This window comes from Battus philenor, unplaced genomic scaffold (genome assembly GCF_028537555.1).
Source record: "Battus philenor isolate CCGP_79_NKW_IND1 unplaced genomic scaffold, ilBatPhil1.0.hap1 SCAF_11, whole genome shotgun sequence".
Classification (NCBI taxonomy): domain Eukaryota; kingdom Metazoa; phylum Arthropoda; class Insecta; order Lepidoptera; family Papilionidae; genus Battus; species Battus philenor.
The window spans coordinates 11,772,353-11,799,679 of record NW_027181673.1 but is presented as its reverse complement, the minus strand read 5'-3'; the positions used below and the strand labels follow the sequence as shown (position 1 = coordinate 11,799,679).

The following is a 27,327-nucleotide window of genomic DNA, read 5'->3' as shown; positions in this document are numbered from 1 at the left end:
AATAATAAAATGATTAAAATGATATTTTAGTGTTGAGGCTAAGAGCGTCAGTAATTAAATTTATTAATAACAATTTTAGAAAAAATTGTTACCTTGTCTTCCGCTTCTTCTGCTCTGCCCTCGGCTTCCAGAACTCGCTGTTCCAGCTCCGACAGCTGTAACAAATAATACAAAATACGTTAAAATGATACAAGCGGATGTTTATAAATGATACACCTAGCGCCACCTTTTGGTACTCAAAAGAAACAGTAGACGCCAAAACTCTGCATTAGAAACATAGAATATTTCAGTATGTCTGAAACCAAAATAATTCACTCACCACCCAACAGATGGCGCTGTTCTTAACTATACACTTTATTGAACCATGTGGCACTCGTACGTAGAGACAACGTATAGATATATACATCACTGCTATTTATCAGAGAGGCTGTAGAAAGGGCATTATTGTTATGTAAGAGAGAGTATTCGTGTGGTTTCAAAGGCATGGGGTGGCGGCGCAGTTCGTGAAAAGGGTGGTTGGTACTTGCAAATGTAGCACTGATATACGCGCACATGTTGGGGCTGGAATTAGATTGTATTTGAAAAGTTTATTTCATCGGGCGCGAAAGCATTCTCGGCATTGCTCTCTTCCTGATTTATTGCTTTGATTTTCGGCAAATTGTTGTTTTTTAATTCAAATTTAAAATATCTTCATTCAAATACATTTACACGCACTTTTGAATTATTAATTATTTTAACATTATAAGGAGCTGTCACCGGCTTAGAATGCTGATCAGCTGAGATGGGATACACTTAGCAGTTACTCCTTTTACCTCTTGAATGGTATAATAATATTTATTTAATAATATACTTTTAATTATAGATTTGAAATAATTAAATCATAGTTTAATGTTGTGTAACAATTATTCGTTTTTTGTTAAAACCAGTAATTAAAAACTCTATCTTGACTTAAAATAGTTCATTACTTTTTCGTTTTTAATTAGTTTTTACGTTTGTTATAAATAATAGTTGTTATCTGACACATGTGCTTTATTGCGCATTAGGTTTTTTTTTTATTTATATAATGTCAAATAGCAAGTACAATGTTCCTGCATTTTTATAAATAATTTTTTGGTTATAAAATATTGATAATAGTTCTAAATTTAAAAATTATCTCAAAGACGTACAACAACAAATCGTTGTTGTAATTGCAATGATAAAAGTTTTAAAGTGAATTTACATTAGCATAAAGGCTTTTATAATTAAAATAAGGAACAGCCAATCAAAAAATCAGTCGTTTTGAAATAGTAAATAATGTAATGATTTCTACTACATATTAAAATTAATTATTGTTTATTATCTGTCCCTTCAGAATTTGTACTGCCAGATGTTACTGGCACTTCGTTTTCCAAGCGAAAATTTCAGTAAGATATTTCACAGTAATTGCTACATACATGTTGATTGAAAGTAGGTGTAATAGCTTTAAAGTTCTATGCTTACTATATATTCACCTTTTTAAGCTCTTGCACTTACAACCAATCAGCATGTAAAACGAATAACGTTATTGGAATAATATTTAAATACAACGATTATTAATCACTGTAAGCTTATTAATTGCAATTATTACGGGCTGATAATTGCCCTGCGTAATACGTACTTTATCTCATTATGGATCATTATTGAAGCGTGTCTGCAGCTCATTTGCATAAATACGAATTTTTTGTCCACCATTATTTTAAAACTGCGACTATACAACTTCGAATCGAATCACTTAAGCATTTATATTATTTTAATTAAAGCAATAATTACATTTATAAATTGTTTGTTAGATTGAATAAAACAATTGCGAAATGTATCTCCTGATGATTGGAAATAAGTGTAAGAGGTTTAAATTAATTAAGTCTTTCCGAAATCCATTTAGAACAACTGGCGCTTCTTTTTCTTATTTAGAAATTGATGAAGATGTACGAATTAAATAAAGATAAACATATCTTAATTCAAATTATAACTAATTTAAATTTTGTTAAAATTGACAGCCACATTTTCTAACATACGCTATGTGAGTGGCTGCCCTGCTAGTTATTATTTTGTGCGCGGGCACTACGATCTAATCACCTTGTATAGCTGTGTGAAATTTTTATAGCAATTTAAGATCTATATCATAGGTATATAATCATATTCAATATATATTCAAATAGGCACGTTTCACGCACTTTTGAATTGTTAATTATTTTAAGATTACTAGTAGTAAGTTACTATCGGGCTCGGAATGCTGATCTGATAATAGCTGGCTAGAAACTCAACTATTGCATCTTAAATGAAATATAACTATGTTTGAGCTACACGTTCTAATATAAATCATGTAAATCGGAATTTAATTCTATAATTTTCGTTTAGATCGCGACAGTAAACAGATTATAAAAGTTCATAAGAATAAAAACATTTTAATTATTTAATTTGTTTTAATTTCGAATTGTCATTTACTAGATATTGTATAAATACGTTTTAAAAGATTTTATTGAGACACTATAAATTAATATATAAATAATTACAAAATTCTGCGTAATTATTTATAAGTATTTTCTTTAAAAATAAATATACTCTGTATAATAATAGTCACAAGACGTTCTCTGATGGATGTAGAACTTCCCTATAGATTTCCAAAAGGATTGCTTCGAAGTAGCCTGCATTCAGCGTCTTATAGCGATCTTAGCAACTGTCCACTTTGTGAATGAACGTCCTACGCTGTGCATGTCGGTCTGCGGTCTTAAAAAACTTAAGGTTTAACGGCCATTTGTTCTGCCTATATTTTCTACAGTCGAACTGAATATTTTATAGCATGCATGGAAGTGTCAGCCAGGTGACTCTAGCATGTGAGCAGTAAGACGGGAAAGCGATTGTTCAGACGCACACGAGATATTTCAGAACAGAAGATTTGACGTCTGTCCGTATTAATTTACGCCTTGCATAAGGTAACGAGAAGTCGCTGGATACGGGCAGCATAAGACATCGGGGTGATCTTTGGGGAGGCCGTATTAGCAGTGGCTGTCTATCAGCTGATATGATGATGATGATAAAGAAGAGGATTGCGTAGGACTTCTTTTTACATGACATCTTTTCATAGGAAAATATTTTTTTTTATCAATAAAACAACATTTATAACGCAAATTTCATTTAATGGGTTATTTATATTCTACATATATATTGACTAACTGGTATTTGTATCAACAGTGTAACGATCTCGTAATGATAGAGTTCGGTTGCGTAATTGTGATTTATCATCGACCAACAACCAATTTTACAGTTACACGATACTGGGAGGTTGTTTAAAATTCAATAAAACACGTTATTACAAACTGTAACAATTGATATTCGATCTTATACAGAATGATTGGTTACAGATATAAAAGCTTTAAAGTGGTAAATGTGTATTTCATTTGCTGTCAGCTACTTTACACTGTATTACAAATTCAATGATTTCAAAAATAATAAATATGTAATGATAATATAGCAGCAAAAAACTTTTTCATAAATAGTATTACTATATATTAAAATTAATCATGGTTTATTATCTGTCCTCGCAGACTTTGTAGTACCAGAAGTAATTGGCTTATCCCATTCCAGTACGAATATACATATCACCGATACAGTGATATCTTTATACAGGAAGATTGGAAATAGGTGTAAAAGCTTTAAAGTTATGGTATTTGTTGACTCATTTAAATTGTTGATATTACAATGCGTACATGTCACAAAAATTTAAAATTTTATTTAAAAAGAGCATTAATGAGTTTCTGGCTAGCTCTTCTGAACAGATGAGCATCCTGAGATGGTGATAGATAATTTATTATAATGTTAAAATAATCGACGGTCCAAAAGGTCAAGTAAAGGTCTACTTGAATAAAGATATTTTGAATTTGATTTTGAAAAGTTGACAATTGAATTAAACGTTCACCCTTTTAAAATTTTTAAATCAGTAACCAATTACACTGTATGTTAACAAGCCAAAAAATCATGTCTTAGGAAAAATTAAAAGGAGTGACTACCTTTACGTTATTAGACGAGCTATCTTGGCTATAAATACTGTCAGTAACTTTGGTTACTATTTACATTGTCGTATGTGCTGGATTTTCTACATAGATATTTTAGAAGAACGTTATATCATTCTATCATTTGAATACATACTGCGGATTATATTTATATTTATGATTTTATTAACGTTCATAAATTCTTAACTCTTATTATATCAATAAAAAGTGAACTATGGTTTGTTGGGTACCAATCTTATTTATTGTTTCACGTTTCTTTTCAAATTCCTAAACCTTAGCATTCTTTAACTTTTGGGAACATGACTCGTAATTAATTTATTAGAGCAAACTTATGTATATAAAATAATTCAAATGTTACGTGTAATGAAATGGAAATGGGTAGATACGCTGAAGAACCAAAGTCACCTTACAAGGCATAGCGTAAAGCATAACAGTATACAGATGAACACTGTGTGCAACTTGACGGAAGAAATTTGAATGACATTCTCTTCGAAAAATAAAATCCGCCTAACTATTCTATGATCCAGTGCCATAATTAAAACTATATGTCAAATATCTCGTTATTTGTCTAAGTTTGAAAACATAAATCTGCCACAAGATACCCTGTGCAACTAATTTACAAAATGTTAAAAATATAGATTAAAAGTTATTTAATTATATTTGGTTATTATTTATCAGTATTTTATATACCTATTTGATAATTATATTTTGTAATTTTATTATTACTTTAAGCATCCAAATATCGATTTTATTCAGTGCATAAATAAAAAAATTACTACTATAGTTAATAAAGTTTTTTTCCCAATGATCTACTTTATCGTGAAAAGCGTCGTCAATATTGACGCGAGCGAAAACATTCGATTAATATGGAAATGAAAATTCCTTTACAAGATGCCTTCGCTTTATCTGTGCGAAGTTTAATTTGAGGCTCGACATGTCGCGATGGACTCGTGGGGGTTTGTTACATTACAGTACCTCCTTTGTCTATGCCCGCGATGAGAATAGAATGTTACGTAAATGGAAACTACAGCCTTCGTTATAGTCATATGCGATATTAAATGGATTATAGCAGAGTTAATATTCACATTATATAAATATTATATTAATTGTATCAACTATGTAGAATAAGATCGTTTTGTTGAAGTGGAAGGGAACCGATAGCCGTTGAAGCCTTAAACTGGAGTGAAGGTTGTCGAAAGACGCTGAAAGAAGACCACTTTTGACCGGTCCTATGACATTTATGTAAATTTAATGTTTTCGTAAAGATTTTCTAGTCGTAACATTTTAAAACTAGCTTACAGACATTAAAAACTTTGTGATGAAATGACTCTTACTGTGTTAACATCCCCAGTTTAGTAACAAGGCAAACTAAGACGAAGTAAGATATTAGTATTTTGTAGAAAATATCTAAATGCCATGTATCATGTAAAACGTGTCGTTATTTGCATGCAATTTTAAATATTTTATTTTGAAATTAAGTATATAAATGAATAAACATAAAATAAACCTTATGATAACTTTATATCCTTATCTAAATGGACTCTAGCTATCAATTTTTTTTCTTCCATCAGGCCTCCCCCAGTTTCAACAGGCCTTGTTGGAAGCGGCATGCATTCGGCGTCTTCCAAATATCTGTATAAAGTCACCTTGTGAATGGACACCCTACGTTTCACTTGCCAATCCGTGGTTTGCAATTAAGTAGCCAATTCGCAGGACTATCACTACTGTTGGTTTGATCTCCTCATTCCTGATTCTATTTCATAAAGAAACACCGAACATAGCCCACTCCATGGCTCTTGAGTACAACAAATAAATAATATTTACAAGTAAGCCTAAAATTTAAGCTAGGACGAAAAGAGTGTAAATGTAGAATTAGGAGTACCAGTTACCATGGTAGGGAACGAAGGTGGGATAAGGTAAGCTAATATAAAGTGCTAGATAAAAACTGGTAGAAACAATTTTCATAGTTTTTTTGGAATTTGCAGTCAACGATGTTTCTCAACAAAATACATATCTTTAAAGGTCTAACGAATTTCAAACAGATAAATCTAATCCTAGGAAACGAATGCAACGTTCCAACGTCAAAGAAATATGCGACGGTACGGGGATAAATCAAACACGGGCAAAAGCTCTAAAAGGCAATAGAACTTTTATCTTCTCTTTTGTTTCAGATGGACTTTCTTTGCTCGGCATGTCTTTGAATTTATAAACCTTTCTAGTTCTTTGTGTTCGAATAAAATCAAGGATCAAGTCGATTAAAGGAACAACCAATCAATAATTTAACATTATTTTATATTTCCTTTATTCTCACTAGTAAGTGTGAATATTATTGTTATTATAAAATATCTACAATTCAATTCTACACATTTAATTAAAAATTATAAGTATAAATAACAAACTGGTATAGCTCTAATTTTTTTGCCGAAAATGTATCCAGTCGTTTGATATGTTTATATAATTATTAGGGAGTAAGTAAATATTAAAAAAACATTGCTTGATGCTTATTTTTATATGTGAGTATCACACTTTAATCATATCAGCCGATAGATGCCTATTGCAAAGCATAGGCCTTCCTTAAAGATCGCCACGATGATTAGTCTAGCGCTGCCCGCACCCTGGGACTTACCGCGACTAGTAGGGGAGAGTAGGGTAATGAGAGTCAGTGGGTAATGAGAATCACCCGCACATCCACAAAACAGTACACGAGAGCGACTCGTAAATGAGGTCCTCTACCCTGCCCTGGCCCCCAGGCGCTGCCTCGAAAGTCTCGCACCAGTTGGCGCCCGCACTTCTGAGATATGGCAGTATTTTGTTTTTTCGCTCCACTGATCTAATTTTTCGTCAATGTAAATTAAAAGGTAAGTGTCGAATAATTTGCAGTATACGATTAAGACATTCACACGTGCTTAGTTAGACATTCAAAATTGTGATGTGCAGTTCTTAGCGTGTTAATACGTTACAGTTTTATTTTCATTCATTTTTTTTCTAATTTGTATAGAAGTGGGTAATGAGAGTCGGGTGACTCCCATTTCCCACGAATGATCATGTATCAAAAGAATCATAATCACCAGTTCCGAGCACATCAAAAGAATTTCATCCCATAGTACCGAGCACACCAAAACAGTCAGTGTCTGCGATTAACCCATCAGATCCTAGCACTTCAAGTCAAATTACATTGCATGATTTAATCAAGTTACCAGAGAAGACACGTATTATTAATACAAGACAATGCCGAAAAAAACAACATGCAACACTTTTAACTTCAACGCCATTGAAAGAAAACCTTGTAGAAAAAGAAAATAAGAAAGAAAAGAAAAAAGGAGAAACACAGAAAGAAAATAAGAAATGGAAAGGTAAAGGTCAGGGAAAAAAAGTAAAGTGGTGAAGAAGACTCATGAAAAGGTAAAGCGTCAAATACTTCAAGAATCGAATGAAACCTCTGTATCTGATGTTGGTACTAACGATTTGTGCCAGCATGATGAGGATGATGAGCTAAAAGATGTGGGAAACAAGTGCCCAGTATGCAACGATTTCGGCAGAAACAATGAGATATGGTTCAGATGTACCTCATGTGGTCTATGGGCTCACTCGGAATGCACCGGGTGGGACTCAGCTCAAGATTATGTCTGTGATATGTGCTAGATTTTCATTGACTCTGATTGCCCCCAGGGTGACCACCATTACCCGCATATCGGTGCAATGGGAGTCAAATCTGTTTTTTTTTTAAACTTGAATAATTTTCAAAGTTGATTGCCAAAGTGATTGAAACTGATCTCAATTAATAGTATATTAGTTATATTATATTTAAAGGCGGTTGCAATAAATATTTTGTTTTATAATTAATTTTTATTTGATTTCTCGCTTAAGTGACCCCCATTACCCTGTTTTACCCTAAGGGTTTTATTCACTCCAATATTTAAGTATACTGATATTTAATAGTTTATTTTACGACAAACATAAATATAAATAATTTATCTTGACGTAAAAACTATAGGTAATCGCAAAATATTTTACTTATTATTTCTATTGTCTCTTTTTTAACTTTTGTAGTGTCGCAGTTGGAAATACTCCAGCTTTGTGTATTGTCTTGCATTAGCTGGTTAAGTTTTAATTGTTTTAAGTCATATATTGTGTGGTATTTATTTGAATTAAAAGTTTTTACAACATGTTTTTTTTTAAATTAATAATAGCGATCCGGCAGTCGGAGGGCAGTTGAGCAACGGTAGCCTAGCGGCAGAGGACAGACTTACGATCTTAGGTCGCGAGTTCGTTTCTTGAGATATTATCTTATATAATTGAACTTTGTGCATTAATTATATAGGAATGCCACTGCTCATAAACAAGTTTCCAGAGAATGGGCAGCGGCGATGTTTGCGTACCATAATACCACAATGCGATCGCCAACACACCTTCCAAGCGTGGCGATTATAGTTTATCCTTCTATAGATATCATTCGGAAAGCCCTACGCCTTGTAGTGCGCGTTCACGAGCTACTACCACGACGAATAGCAGACAGGTAGGCAGGCCTTATAATCTCTAGTGGATGATTATGCATCAGAGAGAGAGAGAAAGAGATATAACTTCGTAGTATTCTATGACTTATCGTAATGGTATCGAATCCATCGCGTTGTAGAAAGAAAGGCCAGGTATGGTGATCAGAGCTTCAGCTCAATGCATTGGCGATCACCTTCACCAACCAGACTCTTCTCTCTTGCTAACCAAATTTGAAATAATCCTACTAATGCTGTTGTGAAATCCTTCTCTAGAAATGATCTGATGTTGTTGACGATTAAAACATATTTTTTTTTTATTTATTTTTATCAATAGAGAATAGACAAAGGTGAAGCTAATTTTTTTTTGATACAAAAAGATTCCATTGTTTAAACGATTCATTTATTTATTAACATTATATTTTTTTCAGTATTTAACAATCTATATCTCATAATTAAGTTTTTGTTTATATTTATTCACCTTGATCGTCGTACGACCTGATTTTTTACATAACGATGACCGATCACAAAGTTATTCGAATTTTAAAAAAGGCCAAGTACATCTGTAATTTAAAGAAGAAAAAAAATTCTTTCAATTTGAATGAGTTAGTCCCCGCTGCATCGAGAGTGAAACTTCGTCTCTCTGCATAACTTGTCCTCTCCAATTTAATTTCGACTCAAACAATTCGCATTTAATTAAGCCGGCGTCAGGGAGAGATCGCCAAATATTCCGTCAAGCTTCGAGACAGCGTGTTTACGACTCAGACAACTATGGCCTAGCGTGTAACGTCCGGGTCACATATCACCAGTAAATCGACTTAATGGCGAACTATGGTGTCCATCATTTAAATGAAAATTTTGACACAAATTATTAAAAAAATATATAAATGTTAGCTGTTGGTCTCATTGGCAATCAACTGTGCTATATGATGGAGAGAGCTATGCTCGGGTTTTCTCTATGAGGTCGAATTATGAATAAGTAGATCCGTAGATAAACGGAACTAACCGACATAGCGAAGATGTTTATAAGTGGAAGTGGCGATGAGCCGGTCACATAGCACCAATGACAAATGTCTTCTGACTTCTGTCTCTGATTTAGTTAAGAACGACGCTGAATTCAAGCCGCTTCGAACCAACGATGGTGATGATTATTCGCAGGCTCCAAGAGAAACGTTCTGATTTTTTTTATATTGTTTTGCAGTATAAAGTGCAGATAATCAAGTTTACGCTTCACAAGCTCCTGCTGCAAATTATTGCACTCGTTTTTCGTACAAATATTATATTGTAGATATCACGCTATACAGGTACAGCAACACTTGCGCATTATTGATTAATGGTAGGAATGCGAACTGCACATATGTAATGGATTAATTTTCAGAGAAAATATATGTGTGATTTTAAATTAGAGTCTACAAAATCCTTATTAATACCCGGATCAAGTCTCTAAATTTGCAAATAGAAAGGTCTGTGTTTTTGTCAAATTTAACTATTATAAACATTATGGGGTTTGTTGATTTGGAATACCCTTCTTTTGTTATGGGAAAGTAAAGGTTAGAAAATAATGTTTTAGATTTTGGGGACGCGAAAGTATAGCATGACGCTGAAGATAAAATTAAATATGGTGAGGCGAAATTATTGCAATAGGGAAAGAAAAAAATTGATTAATAGACTTTCATTAAGTCAAGTCTAAACCAGTGAAACTTTGGGTTATCCAGCAGTATTAGCTAATAAAATGCACTGTATAAAAAGCTTGATACATTATTAATTCACAATTATTACAAACTAAAACGCTGATTAATTAACCTTAGAAGGCATTTATCTGTTTTCATGGACATATTAATGCAGACAAATGTCACTTTGATGTACAATTAAAAAAATAAAAAGTAAATCCTTTCGTTCGCGTACGAGAAATGTCCACAACGAAGGTAAGGATATCCGCTTTGTTTCAATGTTCAGTGGTATAACGCAAACGGTAAATATATAAGAATTCTTTAAAAATTTTAATTTTAGTTTTTAAAAATATCTACGAATATCTTTCATGGTCACCCTAACAAAAAGCATACAAGCCCAGATACACTGAACCTTTGAAGCAGTCGACTCATTCCCCTCGACATGTACGAGAAGGGTCTACTTAGCATGGCATCGATGTATTTATAACTCAATAATACGACAGATACATTCGGGTCAGAGTGCCACGAGACGGCCGTCAATTTTATTGACATTTGAGCTGGTAGCGCACGACGACGGGTGTTTATGAGAGATTCGACGTTCGGAAAACGCTACATTATGTCGCGGCGTTTCGTTGCTTGTTTATAGCTTGTATACAAGGAAAGTGGATTGAAGAGGGCAAACATATAAAATAAGCAAAGCGTGATTCTTCAGACTTCGCAATACATTGAAGGTTTTTTTATTTACATCAATGAACTAAATCCATTTCTGACGGTAGCATGTATAGTAAAAATAATTTGTATTTTATTATTATTGTTGATTATTAGTTTACCGTGTCAGATGTTGAACATACAAATCTATAACAATTGACGTAATATTTTATTAGGATTATGGATTGCAAATTTTTGTATTATTAATTTTCTCGCACAGTTTTGTGTTTTTTTCGTGATATTATAAAACTCTTAAGGAGTACTGTCGATTGTATTTCACGGTCACAGTTTCAATCCGTGTCGGGTTTACTGCGATCGCTAAGCCGGTGTATCTCACTGTTATGCTACTTGTATCATGCCTTTAAGTTTATTGATATCTAATACGGGCATATAAATTAATAGATTATAGTCAAATATATAATTAATGATTTTAACTTCTACAAAACATTAAATTAAGTTGTTTCTGTGCTTAGTGATATTTGGATTTAAGCACTGGAATGTTTTGCCCTTCTCGTTATTATATAATGATAAATAAAACTTGAAGTTACAGAGTACATTGTATAACAAAAAAAAAAAATCAGTGTAACATATTTCCGAGTGATCATTTTATATAGGGTGATTGAAATAATTTGTAAAAACTTATATCTGTTTGCTAACAAATGAGCTTTACAGTCACCCATTTATAGCTTTTATAACTTTAACCAATCATTGTGTTTAATTTACGAATAAACATTTTAAATCTTTATTTTACTGAATTATAAAAATATATTTTTATGTGATAAAAATTATGACAGTAAATAAGTTTCTTTAAAAATCTTTTTCGGGATTATAAAAATAATAACTATTTATAATTTAAATGTCAATATTTGCCAACTGTTAGAGAGTAATTAAAGTCCTATAACTTTAGGAATTATAGCTCTGTGGAATATATATTCCTAAATTTTGAAGATTAAGGTCTTTAATCGAAGTATGCTATCAGTGTTGACATACGGATCCAACACGAGGTCGCTTATGGTCGGCTAAATAAGAAGGATCAAGATCACTAGGAGAGCAATGGAGAGCGTTATGCTTGGAGTTTTGCTACGAAATCGAAAAGAGAAATGAAGAGATCCGCAGAAGAACTAAGATTATCGACATAGCTCGAAGGATTTCACATCTCAAGTGGTAGTGTGCGGGGCGCATTACTCGTGCAACCAATAGCCGTTGGGGCCGAAAGGTTCTCGAGTGGCGATCACGAGCCAGTATACGCTGTGAGTAGGCCTCTACGTTTCCTTATATTCTCAAGAACCTTTATATGAACGAATGACCTTATTATAAACATACAAAAGTGCGTAGATACTTTAAACATATTAAAATGTAATGACTATTGAAACTTTTACGTATTTGATATTTCACGTGCTGCAAACTATATTTTTTTTGTATTGAAATACAGTAAAAAAAGGATCAATTATAGCTACTTCCGCCAGCGCAGTAGTAGTCGTGCAATAAAGTGCACCGCTCGCCAGCCCGCTGATAAATGCGCATGCGGCAAACAATGAGAATTACACAAATACCACCGTTAAATCACTCAACACGTGTTTCACCTCTCCACGGGGCATCTTCAGGAGTAATGTTACACCGATTAGTGCCAAACACAGAGTCACTCTGTGTTGTGTAATTTGCATTGTTTGCCGCATGCGTATTTATCAGCGGGCTGGCGGGCGGTACACTTTATTGCACGACTACTACTGCATTAGCGGAAGTAGCTATATATTGGTCCTTTTTTTACTTAGGATGGACTTCCGCAAAGTTACGCCTGAATCCATTAGATATGAAATACAACAGACCCAATAACATTTGGTAGCACAAAGTCTGGCGGTTAATCCAGTGTTTAATAAATTTTTAAATTATACAAAATTAATTGATTTCTTTCACATACAATCAATGAATAAAGTGATCTCTCTAAAACGAGTAATAATAGTTTGTATTTTTTGTTACAATTTCATAGACCGAAAACTTTTACTACTACAAAGTTTGTCGCGACAGCTTTTATGTAATAAGTAATTGAGAAGTATAGGAAAACACTTGAGAGGCACGAATTTAGCTATTTCACTGAAAGGATTTTCAATTCCAGTTCCTTCAAAATATATTCAAAGAGTAACAAAGTACATAAATCTAGACGGGATTTAAAATTTGAGGAATATTCCAGAAATGTTATTGCGGTTAGTTGAGAAATAGTGGAGTATTGTAACGTCAAATGTTCAAACTGCCAAATGTAAAATCCGGTGCGATACAAAGAATAATATTGAAAATATTTCGAAGCAAAGCTGTCGCTGGGTGAAGTTGAGTCCCTTTCAATTTTCTGCATCACGGCCGGAGATTGGAGCTGTGACTCGGCGAATTTTCCACTGGACTTGAGACTTTGACTCGGTCCCTTCACACGTAAATAACGAGTAGGGTGTCTTAGCGGGCCGGAACTAAATTGGTACGCCGTTGGACGACGCTTCGCCTTTGAAGGCCGTTCCCCTGGGGTAAGTAATGATCACTGGCTCGAAGTTAAAAGATTGAATAAACATTACCGGTGTTCCGGATACAACAGCTATAAAGCGAAATTCTCGGTAATACACCCTCAGGGTGTTTGTTTTTGATGATGATTTTGATGGTATTAAATTTTAAAGCAAATGTTTATATTATTTATAGACAATTATCTAAAACGAAAAGGGCTGATCAAACATAAAAAAAAACGGTAGCGTGTCTTCGGGAAGAAGTCGTCACTTCGGATTTGAATTATTGCAATGTTTCTGGATAAATCCAGCGGAACATTGTCAGTTTCAAATTTCTCTATTTAAGACTGATAATGGTCCAGCATTAACTAAGTGCTATGTAAGATTGTACATTATTAGAGAAAAAAATATATTGAGAATGGGCCAATATAAGTAAGCTGCTCTTTGGTGGTTATAAAAGATGACGCAGCGACGGCACAGGAGCCAATTGTCTCGTTTACTTATTCACGCCAGGTAAAAAAAATATGAACCAAATTGAATAAAACACTACAGTTTTATTACTTAGACACATTTAATTTCATTAAGCTATTATTTTTATATTTATGTCATTATTTCTTGCTTATTTATAGTACATTTTGTGATAATAAATTTAGTCGTCGGTATAGACCATAGAAACCCAGTGCGAGATATAGGTGTCTCCTAAAGATATTTATGGGAGGATATACCACAATTGCCACGCTTGGCAGGCGGGTTGGCGGTTGCAGTGTGGTATTATGGTACGCAGAGGATGTTGCTCTCTATACTCTAGAAAGTTGTTGTGAGCAGTAGTAATCCTATGTTATTAATGCACAAAGTGTGAATTATATTTAAAACTGTTTCTTAGAAAACGAACGGACGACCTGCGACCGCAAGTGCCAGTTCTATATCTCAGGGCTGCTACTGTAAATAAATATAACATAATATATAAATAAACTTTATACAATTTAATACACAAAAAAGCTGACTTCTTTTATGAAGGTTCATTTCTAATTCAGGAGTTTCGAAAAAAATACGTTATTAAAGTTAAAAGTTCAATTATTATCTTACCCTGAAATATTACCTCATTTTAGATACTCATTCATTCATTGACTGTATAAAGGGTCATATATCCCATTGCTTCTTAAACTGTGAAAAAGTCGTAACATTTATACGAACATCGTGTTTGATCGAAAGATTTTTATTTTATTAAGTTGACGATGTTTCAAATGTTATAGATAACTATTATAAAACAACGTTATCTATTTTGAAAACACTATTTAAATGTTTCAACCAACGCAATATAAACAGGACACAGACTCTAATTAAGGGTAGCATTAGAAACAAAAGATAAGCTTGTTATGCCTTCCTGCTTGAAATAAATTTTTAAATCTTTTGGGGATGACTGTGTACGGTTGTACAAAAGACTCCGGTACATTGTTTCTAAATTACCACGTAATCAAATTATACATTTAGTGTTTTTTTAAGTTTTAATTTATTTGAAAATATTAGAAATTGATAATAATCTTAAGAATGAATTGCTAAATTTAATAAATTTAGTTACATGATATTTGTGGAAGTAATTACAAAAAAAAAACTTCCTTTTCTTGTGGTTTTTCTCATAGCATTCTTTCAAATTGTAGGATACTATTGTAGCTCATAATGATTCTAGTTTGTATTAAATCTGGTTCTTCCGGCTTCTTTTCTCAACGAAAACAATTGATTAGCATAGGTAGTTCTCGTAATTTATTTATATTAGGATCCAGATTGGTTCTGAGGAATTTACAAAAACTTTCAGACTTTTCCACTTACTAAACTTAGGTTTCCGCTGTCTTACGAAATTCATGGAATAACATGGATCAAAACTTTCGACCTAAAATCGCAATTTAGGAATGTTGACACGATAAAGATTACATAATATAAGGGGGCAATAAAAACATAAAACAATCTGTACGCACGAACTTAAAAAGATTCCACGCCTGGTCCCGTTCCCTGGAGTGAAATAAGATTATGAACAGCCACCTCAATACCTAACTATTTTAAAGATGCAAAGTTTCTGCTTAGTGGGTCGGTGGGGAGCATTTAGACAGTTAGATTACGTGTCGGGAATTGTGTGTATTAGCATTCAAACAGCATTGTTGGGTTTAATATTTCGCTACTTACTTTCATTAAATAATTACTATTGCATAATATATAAGATGATTTGAAATAGGTGCAAAATTTTTTATAAATATATGTTTAAATATAAATATATGCTATAAAGTTTATTAAGCAACTTTCTTCTATGTGGAATTATAATCCTTTTGCACATCCTCACAATCTAAATAACGCTGAAGGCGGAAACTTGTAATGACTCAATGTATAAGTCACCTGTTATAGTATAACTAGTTTTTAAATTTCCACAACAAGTAAAAATAAAATAAAAATAACTAAAATATATATATCTCATACGCCGTCTGATGAATGGTACATCCTTATCAAAATATTAATGGTTTCAGAAACTATAAATAACGTTGTGATGTCGTAGTAAGAAAAACGGTTTTAATAATTCAGATTATTACATATTAAAATTCATTATTGTCTATTTCATATTTCCCTGCAGACTCTGTACTGGCCTGACTTAACTCAAAGGAAAAAAAATAATTAATGTAACATATTTCCACGTGATCACGATATAAAGGTTGAATAGAAATAGTCACAAAAGCTTTAATTATTTTTGCTGACAAATGTGCTATGTATTCACCTCTTTAAAGTTTCAACATCTGCAACCAATCACTCTATATAACATTTAAATGTCGATATCCAATTGTAAATTAAATAAAGGTTCCTTAAAATAATATCAATGTGTTGGATTTTTTGTTATAAATAGAGTTTCACGAAATAAAATCTGTGTTTAACCTAATAAAGTTTACGTCCTATCCTACTACACGTAGCCTGTAAGTCTTGTTTGGAGGTAATAAGCGTTTACAGGGGCGGTCGTAAGACGTCCGCTTTGCGCGGCGCTCGGGCGATAAATGAGCGAGACGGCGCAAAGCGACGGGTTTGCTTAAATATTAACAAAGTACCCACGATTCACGTGTAGCGCTTTATTACTGCGGTCCATGACTTTTCGGTTTTTATTGCCTACGTGTTAGATTTAAAAAGACCGACCAAATACGGTACACGTTTTAAAAATTGAAATTTAGATCGTTGTTAAAATATTTTTATTTTAGTTACTTTCTTGTAAGAAATTTTTAACAGAATGTTATGCTAAATATATATATATATATATATATATATATATATATATATATATATACACATACCTTGTAGTGCTAATTTAAGTCTTAGAGGTCTTTATTCATAGTTAATTAAGAATAACGAGAAAAAGAAATCGTACATATTTATTATTTAAATAATATTATAATACAATATTACCAGACCAATATATCTTATTGATGAGGCAGCTATATGTATATAAATATATGTGGACAGCGTTCTGAGTAGTTATTATTGTTTTTTTTTTAACTATAATATACTTTTATATGATGTAAACTGTTTGTTTGTTTCTAAAAACAAATTTATTTTATAATAAAAACAAACAAAATTAAAACTTATAAAGTTCTGTAAAGTTGAAGTCTTAAAGTGCATCAAATAACTCTTTCAGCTTTGGCAATTTAAAACATGAAGTGAAGTGAAACCGGCGCGATAAAAGTGGCAAAGTGGCGTTGGAAAAATCACTTGTAAAAATTTTAACGACGTTTTCGCAGGTGGCCTAATCATTGAGCGCAGGTGTTGCGGCAACTGAGGTGATTTCGCCAAGTTCGGAATGCGCTGAACCAATTTATGGGCTGCTACAGTATGAGATCGGTAGCGCCGTAATGGAGCCTTGAGTATAATCGTTCATTATTTGCTTTATGATGGGAAATGTAAAATTTTTCTTTCGAAATCGTCTATAGTCCGTTCGCTTTAAAAATGTAGATAAAATCTTTTCTAATCAGAAAGTAAATTACACTGTGACCGATTGTATTACGTATGCGCGGACACTATTCCGTTAATGACAACTAAGAAATGTTTAATTTTAATTAATTCTTTAAAAAAAAATCGAATTTTATACGCAAAAAAAATAATACGTTAAAAAGACAGCAGAGGCCTACGCTCAGGATTTCTCTAAGAGATCGCATAAGGGATGATGAGATCCATAGCACAATTTAGGTAACTGAGAGAGCCCAGTAGATTGCCATGTTAAAAGGTTATTGAGCAAGCCGAAACGCAAAATTGATGATAGTTTGGGCTACGAGATTCTGGAGTAGAAAATGTCTTACAGCCTCGTGGAGTTCTTCGGAGGGTCCTGGATACAAGGCGCTTTGATATATTATAATCAGAATTTTGAAAACAATTTTCATATAGTACATTGACCCTTTTAAATCCCTGTGTAGGTCATACAAAGTAGGCTGTCAAAGATCGCACCCCTGACCTACGGTCATAAAAACGCTCCTCGAACACTAGGATATACATTTTTACTACAGCTTTACTTGCAAGGTACATAATAAATAAAAAATCTGCAACAAACGCTCGTGAAAAATACAATGTATTAAAACTAAAATTAAATTCTAGCTACAAATCAGCGTCATTGAATAGAAAATCGGACTGGAACAAATGGTTATGGGACTGAAATCGCACGGAGCGAATCTGAAGGCTGCAAGTGGCTACTGCAGAATAATTTATTAAAAGCACTCGTTGCTTTGTCAGGGCTGCCGCAATGCTGGGTCGCTGAGCACGGTGACACGGAATTTACGCGCACGTCGAGTTCCTGTGTTGTAAATAATTCATAAGCACTTTATAAACTTAAAGTTTTAAATTCAAAATTTGATAACTTTTTATTCTTATAATTGATCAATTAGTTAGTGAGTTACTAGAGGAAATTGTAATTGAAATTTTTAATTTTAAAAAATTGCGATTATGAGAAACAGTTTTACTTCGAATTATCCTTGAAATATGATCGTACTTTCTGAACTTGTACATAATATACCGGTCTATACCAATTTAATATTTAAGTTATGTATGAACTGTTTTTGGAATTTAATATAGCGGCGATTTCACGATTTTTAATAATTAATTTTAATTTTATTTTTGTTTATTTAGATAATACAAAAACTTAACTTCAATTCACAGACATAAAAAAAAATTATGAATTAAATAACATAACAGAATATCAAAACGGTAAAACAAATTAAATATACTATATTTAACATAAGCAACATTTATTAGATTAAGAGAAATATGTTAATATATATAATACATAATAACTGTTGCTTAATAATATAAGAAGAAATATGAAGATATTATGTGAAATGATATTGAACTAACTTTCCCTCCGGTAAAAAGGTTTAAAGGAGAGGGGGGGGGGAAGTACATAGTTTTAAAATATCAGATAATAAAATGAAATATATAGTTCATAATATTTAAAAGTTTTACACTAATTTTCAACTACTCTGTATAAAATGAACACTCTGATATAAGAAATATTTTTATTAGAATTAAAACAGTTCAAAGGTTGCAGGGACAGATAGTAAACAATAATTAATTTTAACATGTATTAATCTAACTTTTTAAAATGCGTTTTCTGATTATATTAGCATTAAGTTATTTATTTTTTCCGAAACTATTGATTTTTGGTATAAGGTTAAGATATATTGACAGCAAAAGAGTTAAAAATTCACTCCTTTAAAGGTTTTATACATATAACCAATCACCGTGATCACCCTATATTTTACAGAATAGTTTAAAATAATTTTATGTATAAATAAAGATACAAGATATTAATGACAATAAATAGATCAAAAGAAAAATGTCAATGTTGCAATATTTAATACATCATTGTCGAGTGGTCAGTGTTCATTATAAATCATATTACGTAAATAGTGAAGGTTGATACCCCTACGCCGTGGCGTATCAATCATGCAGGGATGGCGCCACTGTCGCGTTGCGGTCTAAGATACGTTCCTGTCTAACGCGCCCTGGCCCCTTGTACCAGCTGGTATTTACACAGGGACATTACGGGAAACGACTCGGCCGATGTGGCCTTACGCAAATGTATTGCAGACCTTTCTTCACTTTCACTAATAGCATGAAACCCATAATAGATTTCATCCCTACATGTAAACGTATAAAATAGCTACAAAACTCATACGCTTGTGTCTATAAAACACATAATTATTAATTTATTTAAAAAAAAATTACTTTTTTTTGCTATTTTCCTAGTAAAATACATGTTAGTAATAGTCATTAAAATGTTAATTTTAAGGTTTTTAATATGTTTTTGTGATCATTTTATACATTTTAATTTATTTACTTTTTCACCATATTTAATTTATTTTCATTTATAAATTGCTACGCTGCTCAAACCGTTAAGTGGTAGGAATTACCTTCAACGTTATGTAATCCGAACTACGAGTATGTTGTACAAGCAGTGTTTAAATAAATAAATAATTAAAATGAATTAAGGGGGAAAATTGCAGAATTCCAGAAATTGTTTATGAAAACATCGTAAGTAAAAAACGGTCTTTATGATTTAATTGATGACGGATTTTGAAGACCCCAGTTCGGTTAATGATGTCACTTCATCTAGATCCTAATTACACCAAATCATAAATCGATCTTATCAAGAATTGAAATCTTTTCCTAATTAATTTGTTCATCCCTTCATATTCTTATAGATTAAGCCCGAAGAGCTAAAATCAGATAGAGAGAAAAGATAAGAAACTAAAATCAGATTGAGACCATATATGTTATCTTTTAACTCAAAGCTAAAGTTCCAAATGTACTCTGATATAACCACAACAAACTTAGGCTGGAATTTTTGTGGTAATTATCACAATATCCTTAATAGTGTAGTAGAATGATTTTGAGAAAGAATCGGCTTTATTATCACAATTATTCAAAATTCTTAAATTTTGAAAACAAGATAGATATAATGAGATCTTTTAGTATTTTATGGAGACAAATGTACATTTTATGTAACATATGTGAGTTATATTGTTAAAAACATTAATATTGTCTCGACCTAAAGGTCGCCGGTACATCCACTTTGAAAGCCCGTAAAAACAATAAAAAAAGTCCAACATTCGAATGTAAAATCACGCCAGTCAAAACTGAATTGACCGAGAAATATTTTAAATTCAAATACACCCGTACAGTGCAAAAAGGACAATTTCAACATTGCCTCCGACCGTATATTCAGCTGACTGTACCGAAACAAAAAAGATAAAAGTACAGTCGACCGCCAATCAACAGAGTGGGTACCAATCCATCAATATGTTGGTGCGATGGTTTTCCAATTTTCATGCGAAGTTTTCATCTTCTGCAAAAAGCAATTAAATACGCAGTAACTCGGTCGGACGTCGGTCCATTCATCATACCAACTTGATCACGTCGCTTCTGACGGATCCAGTTTACAATGATAAATAGGTAGAAAGAGTAAATTAAACTAAATAACTTTCTAATAATTTCATTGTAGTGACATTTATTACTGAAATATTACATATATAAATACTATATAACTTCGATGTAACAAAATGATTTACATTATCAATTATACATGAAGATTGGTTACAAATGGTAATGCTAAAAGCTTTAATGGAGTGAATGTATAGCTCATCTGCCGGCTAACAGCTTTGAAGCACTTATTTAAAGTTACCCTTATAAAAATATGATCACTATGAAATATGTTACATTAATTAGTTCACGTAGTTCTAAGTCTGCATAGTCAGAAAGGAAACAGTAATAAATTTTAGCATGTTACAATCTGAATTTTGAAAGGACTTTCATTTCCTTTATAATTACATAATTTATTCTTTCCGAAACCATTGAATTTAGGACATAAAATATAAATATATATTATTATATACACCCTGTATTATACATTCACGGCAAATGAACTATACATTCATTCCTTTAAATTTACACCTATATGTTACCTATATGTCATCTCAAATATAAAAAAATAGTTTTAAATATAATATTTAAGGTATAGATGTACAGATCACAAATGACGAGATATTATATTACAACACTTAATAGTAAATAATAGGACTTGGTACATTATAAATGACAAATAGATTTTAATAAATAGTCTGATATTGTATAGTGTCGTCTAAAAAGAAAAGCTATTAAAGCAATGGTGAAATGATGTTCGTTTTTGAGTAAAAATATCTATATTTAAATTTATTCTTAATGGTGTATTTCGACCATATATGTTTACGCTCAAACTTTAGTTCTCTTGTTAATTGTTTCTAAATAAAAAAAAGCTATTTATAAAAAAAATGAAAGTCACGCGACTGACATTTAAACCACGAGGTAATGCAGCAAAAATGAAAAGTATAATACGTAAAATATTTTGCCTTTCCGTTGTTCAAAGGAAGAGCAAATTGTACACCATAACGTTAGTCGTATAATACAAGGAGTGCTAATAAGTGAACTAAATTCGAGACACGAGCTGTTGGAGCCCGTAGAGAGGAACGGAGAGGATGGAGGGGCTATCGAGGAGATATACGTCGAGGTAACGACGCTTGAAGTTAAATAAGCTCCGCTATGACGTACTTTAGCTCGCTTGGAGACTTCCGTTCGTTGTGTAGTTATGAGCTATAGTGCCTTTAAAAGCTTCGCCTAACATGTTCCTATATTAAACCAGTTAAATTTTTAGTCCATAGCACCAATGCTATTTTTAATTTAAATTTTCTCAATGTAAATAAATTTAACGTACTTTATTTTCTGCTAGTAATCTTTTTCATAAAAATGTTTTAGAGGAAATTCACAAGTTTTCTTAATGAAAAAAAGTTTTTTTTTTCGGTTTTAATATTGAAAAGATAATTTAACTCTTTGTAATATTCGTGTGTTTCTATAAATTGTTAATTATAAAAACTAATGTTTTTTATAAAAGTCTTGATTTACTAAACAAAAAAAGAGTTTTAATTTAATTTTTAACCTTATAACTCCACAGATTTTCATAAAATGATAAATTGCATTTAACTTGAGTTCAAGTCAAATATCAAAGTCACGAAATGGAAGGCACAAGTTATATATTCTTCGTCATCGTTTCAGCTCATAGACGCCCTCTGCAGGCATAGATCTCCTTAAAAATACCTTTATGGGGAGATATACCATAATCACCACGCTCGGTAGGCGGGTTTGTGATCGCAGTATGGAGTTATAGTGAGCAGAGGACGCTGCTGCCCATCTTCTGGATACTTGTCTTTGACCAGTGGCAATCGAAGCCGCGACTTCCGATCATCCTCAGGTCTCTACCGTTGTGCTACCACTGCCAAGGTATACAGAATAGATAACAATATCATTGGCATATTGAGCAGTATTTTTAAGTCCTAAACAACAGTTAATATAATTATAATAAGTAATTTAACTTTGGAATTAGTTTGTTGTATTAAGGACATTTTTGAATGCGATTACACAAAAATCCGTAAATAACTTTGTTGCTTGCTCTTCTCAAATCATAACGAATTCGGATCCTTCATAGTTTCTTTTGAAGTTGGAGGATAATATTAATATAGGAGCTAACATAGCACTATAGGAAGATATAAATATAGAAACTCAGTTTGAGTTCAGTTTCAATTATCTGATATTTTTATCTCGACGTACATAAGTTATAACTATGAATGTTATAAATTTGGATATATTGTAAGTTGAAGAATATCTTTATAGTATTAGTATGTGCTCAAACTAATTTCAGTTTATATCAAACAGAACCCTTCTGGTATTCCGGAATAATCAAAAGCTTAATATAAAAGTAACAAATTAATACTTCTTTCAAGTAATATGGCTTCAACAGGATTTACCGCGTGGATTCGATTTAATTAAAAACGTAACGTGCAGGAATGAGTCTGGTAACATAAGCACAAACGTAAAAGAATTCGCAGGGGTCTAATGTGCATTCCGCAACTGAATCCAGCAGTTTGAACCCTTTTTTACATTTAAAATGTCAGAGAGACAGAGAATTTATGTTATGGTAAGTTATACGCTAAAAATAATGCAAAACATTTAGAAAAAAACAAATTTCTACAGCGTTTGAATTTGAACATTGTAATGTTTAGTATTCATTTGTGAATAGTCATCATCGTTTTAGTCAATAGACTCTTAATTCAAGGTATAGGCCTCCCCAAAAGCCATCTATGAGGAATAAACCATAATCAAGACTCTTGGCAAGTGGATTAGCGATGACAGTGTGGTATTATGTTACGAAAAGGACGCAGCTGCCCATCCTCTGGAAACTTGTTTGTGAGCAGTGGCAATCTTATAGAATTAATGCACAAAGTGTGAATAATATAGAAGATTGAATCTATGCATTACAATGCGTTTTATTGAATTAAAAATAGATGGTTAATTTTCTTAAGCAAACCACACGTTACGGTGTAGTTTAAGAAGAGTTTGATCTTTTACAATAAAAATTACAATACGTATATTATACGACTCTGTGTTTGGCACTAATCGGTGTAACATAACTCCTGAAGACGCCCCGTGGAGGGGTGAAACACGTGTTGAGTGATTTGGCGATGGCTGTTGAGTGATTCGCATTGTTTGCCGCATACGCATTTATCAGCGGGCTGACGGGCGGTGCATTTTGTTGCACGACTGCTACTGCATGTGCGGAAGTGGCTCAGTATTGGTCCTTTTCTTACATACAATACGTATGACAGCCCTAAGGCTTTAGGAAACATGTTTTACTTATTTACAGTTAAAAATATTAATGCTTTACACCAAATATGATAATAACCGACTTTGTGTCGGTTATTATCATATTTGGTTGAGTGATAATTAATTAAAATTAATTAAAAACTGCCCGTTCTTGTTAGAAAAGAGAATTTATTTGCTAAGCACATCACACACATAATGGTCTAGTTTTCAAACAGTTTGACATTTTACAATCAAGAGTCTCCTATCGCTGGGCTACCACTGCTCTTTGACGGACATTACGTATATAAGAAGAGTTTCACGATTGAATAGTTACCATTAGTTACCATATTTTTTTTTCTGTTTGCAGTTAATAGTTGTCTTATTAGTAATCGACATAGCCATCGGCATAGAGACGCCTGTGTACTGCAATGGAAGTCCTTCGGTTTAAATGGTGATGATAATGATTGGTTGCGTTACGAAAAACTTGCCTTCTAGAAAGGACAAATAATAGGTTGTCAAATATCTCCCTTCCGCCTTTTTGTCTTTTGAATTTCGCGGCTATGTACAAAGCGCTACAGAGCTCGTATCTGGCAATACTATACATAATTTGAAAGGTCTTGACATAACCTACAAAACGATGCTATGCATGATTAGTTTGGATATTGCGTTCAACAGTTATAGACGTGTAAACATGGAGTTCACTAACGCCGAAATTCGCGCTATTTTAAAGTTTTCCTTCGTTAAAGGCAAATCCGCTAGAGAAACGTTCCGTGAGATTAATGGTGTTTTGGGGGATGGTACTCTATCACTTCGAACCGCGGAGGAATGGTTTCGACGATTCAGAGCCGGCGAAAACGACACCATGGATAAGCCAGCCGGCGGAAGACCTGTGACGACAAATACCGATCAAATCATGGACTACATCGAGTTAGACCGGCATGTGGCATCTCGTGACATCGCCCAGGAGATGGGAGTTAGTCATCAAACCATTTTAAACCATCTGCAGAAGGCTGGATACAAAAAAAAGCTTGATGTTTGGGTGCCGCATGATTTGACGCAAAAAAACCTTCTGGACCGACTCAACGCCTGCGATATGCTGCTGAAACGGAACGAACTCGACCCATTCTTGAAGCGGATGGTGACTGGCGACGAAAAATGGATCACATACGACAATATCAAGCGAAAACGGTCGTGGTCGAAGGCCGGTGAATCGTCCCAAACAGTGGCCAAGCCGGGATTGACGGCCAGGAAGGTTTTGCTGTGTGTTTGGTGGAATTGAAAGGGAATCATCCACTATGAGCTGCTCCCATATGGCCAGACGCTTAATTCTACCATCTACTGCGAACAGCTGGACCGCTTGAAGCAGGCGATCGACCAGAAGCGTCCAGAATTGGCCAACAGGAAGGGTGTAGTGTTCCACCAGGACAACGCCAGACCACACACTTCGTTAATGACTCGTCAGAAGCTACGGGAGCTCGGATGGGAGGTTTTATCACATCCACCATATAGCCCGGACATAGCGCCAAGTGATTACCACCTGTTCCTGTCCATGGCGAACGCCCTTGGTGGTGTAAAGTTGAACTCAAAAGAGGTTTGTGAAAAGTGGCTGTCCGAGTTCTTCGCAAATAAGTAGGGGAGCTTCTACGAGGGAGGTATTATGAAGTTGCCGTCTAGATGGAAACAGATTATCGAACAAAACGGCGCATATTTGAACTAAATCCGATCATTGTAACACTTTTTATAAAGCATTGAATAAAGAGCAAAAAAGCGGAAGGGAGATATTTGACAACCTGTTATAAGATATTGAGCATACAATTGCAGAATTCCATTTTACTTTTTTTTGTTCATTAATATTAGTCGCCAAATGTAGTAAAAATTAAGCATTAAAAGAGTTTATTTGTAAATAAATTCGCTGCCCTTTTGGTGTTCGTATTAAATAGAATGGTTTTTGCTTTTTGTGTATTACCGCCATCACGTTCGTGAGCCGTTTAGCGCTGGAACTCGAAAGATGTGATGGCCTCGGTCGTTTTAATTAATTTTTTCCGTGGTCATGTAACGAAATATACCCGTATGAAGCGGCGCAATTATTTCTTTTTTCGTAATTACAATTTTAAAGCCTAATTTGTGTAAAATGTTAATGGTCACGTATTAGCTTTTGTTTTGTTTCTTCTTCATTTTTTTATTAAGTTCCTTTATAATTTTATCTGTGCTAAAAGTTTTAGTAAACTAAGTGAAGTGGGTGTTAATATTTGTGCGACTCAGTTCTAAAGTAGTACACATATGAATGCAAAAAATTATATTATATACATTTGTATTTGACAGTACAATAATATATTTGTTATTTTATATTACGTAATCCCAATAAATAATTAAAATAAAAGACGCTGAATGTAGACCGCTACCAACCGGTCTTTATGGAAACCTACAGGGGAGACCAATTTTTAGCAGCGGACTTTTTGTTATTCTATTTCTAGATTATTTCTTTTTCTATTGTACAGAGGACAGTCGGTTATTACATGTATTATAATTTGGCTCGCCTCTTGGTCACTGGCGTACGCCTGGCTATCCGTATATAGATTTTTTAGTTTATAGAGATTATGTTGTCTAAGATCTACGTTTGTTTATTATAACTGCAATTTTTAGAAACGTTATGACAAAGCGTATGGGGCGATGTTCGCGTGAAAGCAACAAAACACGATATAATTCAAACACAGCATACGTTCACATTTGAACAGGGTTGGATTTTTTTCGATTTTTTTCCCGTTTCGAATCCGGCCCCCGCGACGATTTATTCACTCAGACAGATAACGCCCTTTTTTGCCCTCAAGCGATGTTTAAATAATTCTCGTCGCCGCCCTTTGTTCTTGTTCCGCGTAGCTGCGAGTTTGTAACTTGTGATCTGTGCTTGTTTGTTTTTATTGCTTTCCTTTTGATATGCGGAAGAGGATACTTACGAGTGCTGGATTTGAATGTGGTGTTTGATTTGGTGATATAAGGTGATTGATTATAGGTGTAAAAGCTTTAAACGGGTGAATATACAACTCACTTTTCAGCAAAAAACTTTTACACCTACTTTTAATCAACTTCTATATAGCAATCACTCTAAAATTCTATGGGAATTTGAGTGCGACAGGTCGATAACTTCTGACAGTACAAAGTCCGCAAGGATAGATAGTAATTAATAATTAATTTTAGCGCTAATGCGAATTCAAGGCACTTTTCCTATAATACATTCTATCATTACGTTATTGTTTCGTTAATGGACACT

General features: G+C 33.2%; 1 protein-coding gene across 1 annotated transcript in view; it reads right to left on the bottom strand.

Moving 5' to 3' along the window:
* Nucleotides 1–27,327, bottom strand: part of LOC137932284 (uncharacterized protein CG43867-like) — a 153,691-nt gene that overhangs the window by 78,424 nt on the left and 47,940 nt on the right. Inside the window, exon 2 of the mRNA XM_068775893.1 lies at nt 93–155. Coding sequence (XP_068631994.1) covers nt 93–155 — 63 coding nt within the window. The remainder of the gene's footprint in view (nt 1–92; nt 156–27,327) is intronic.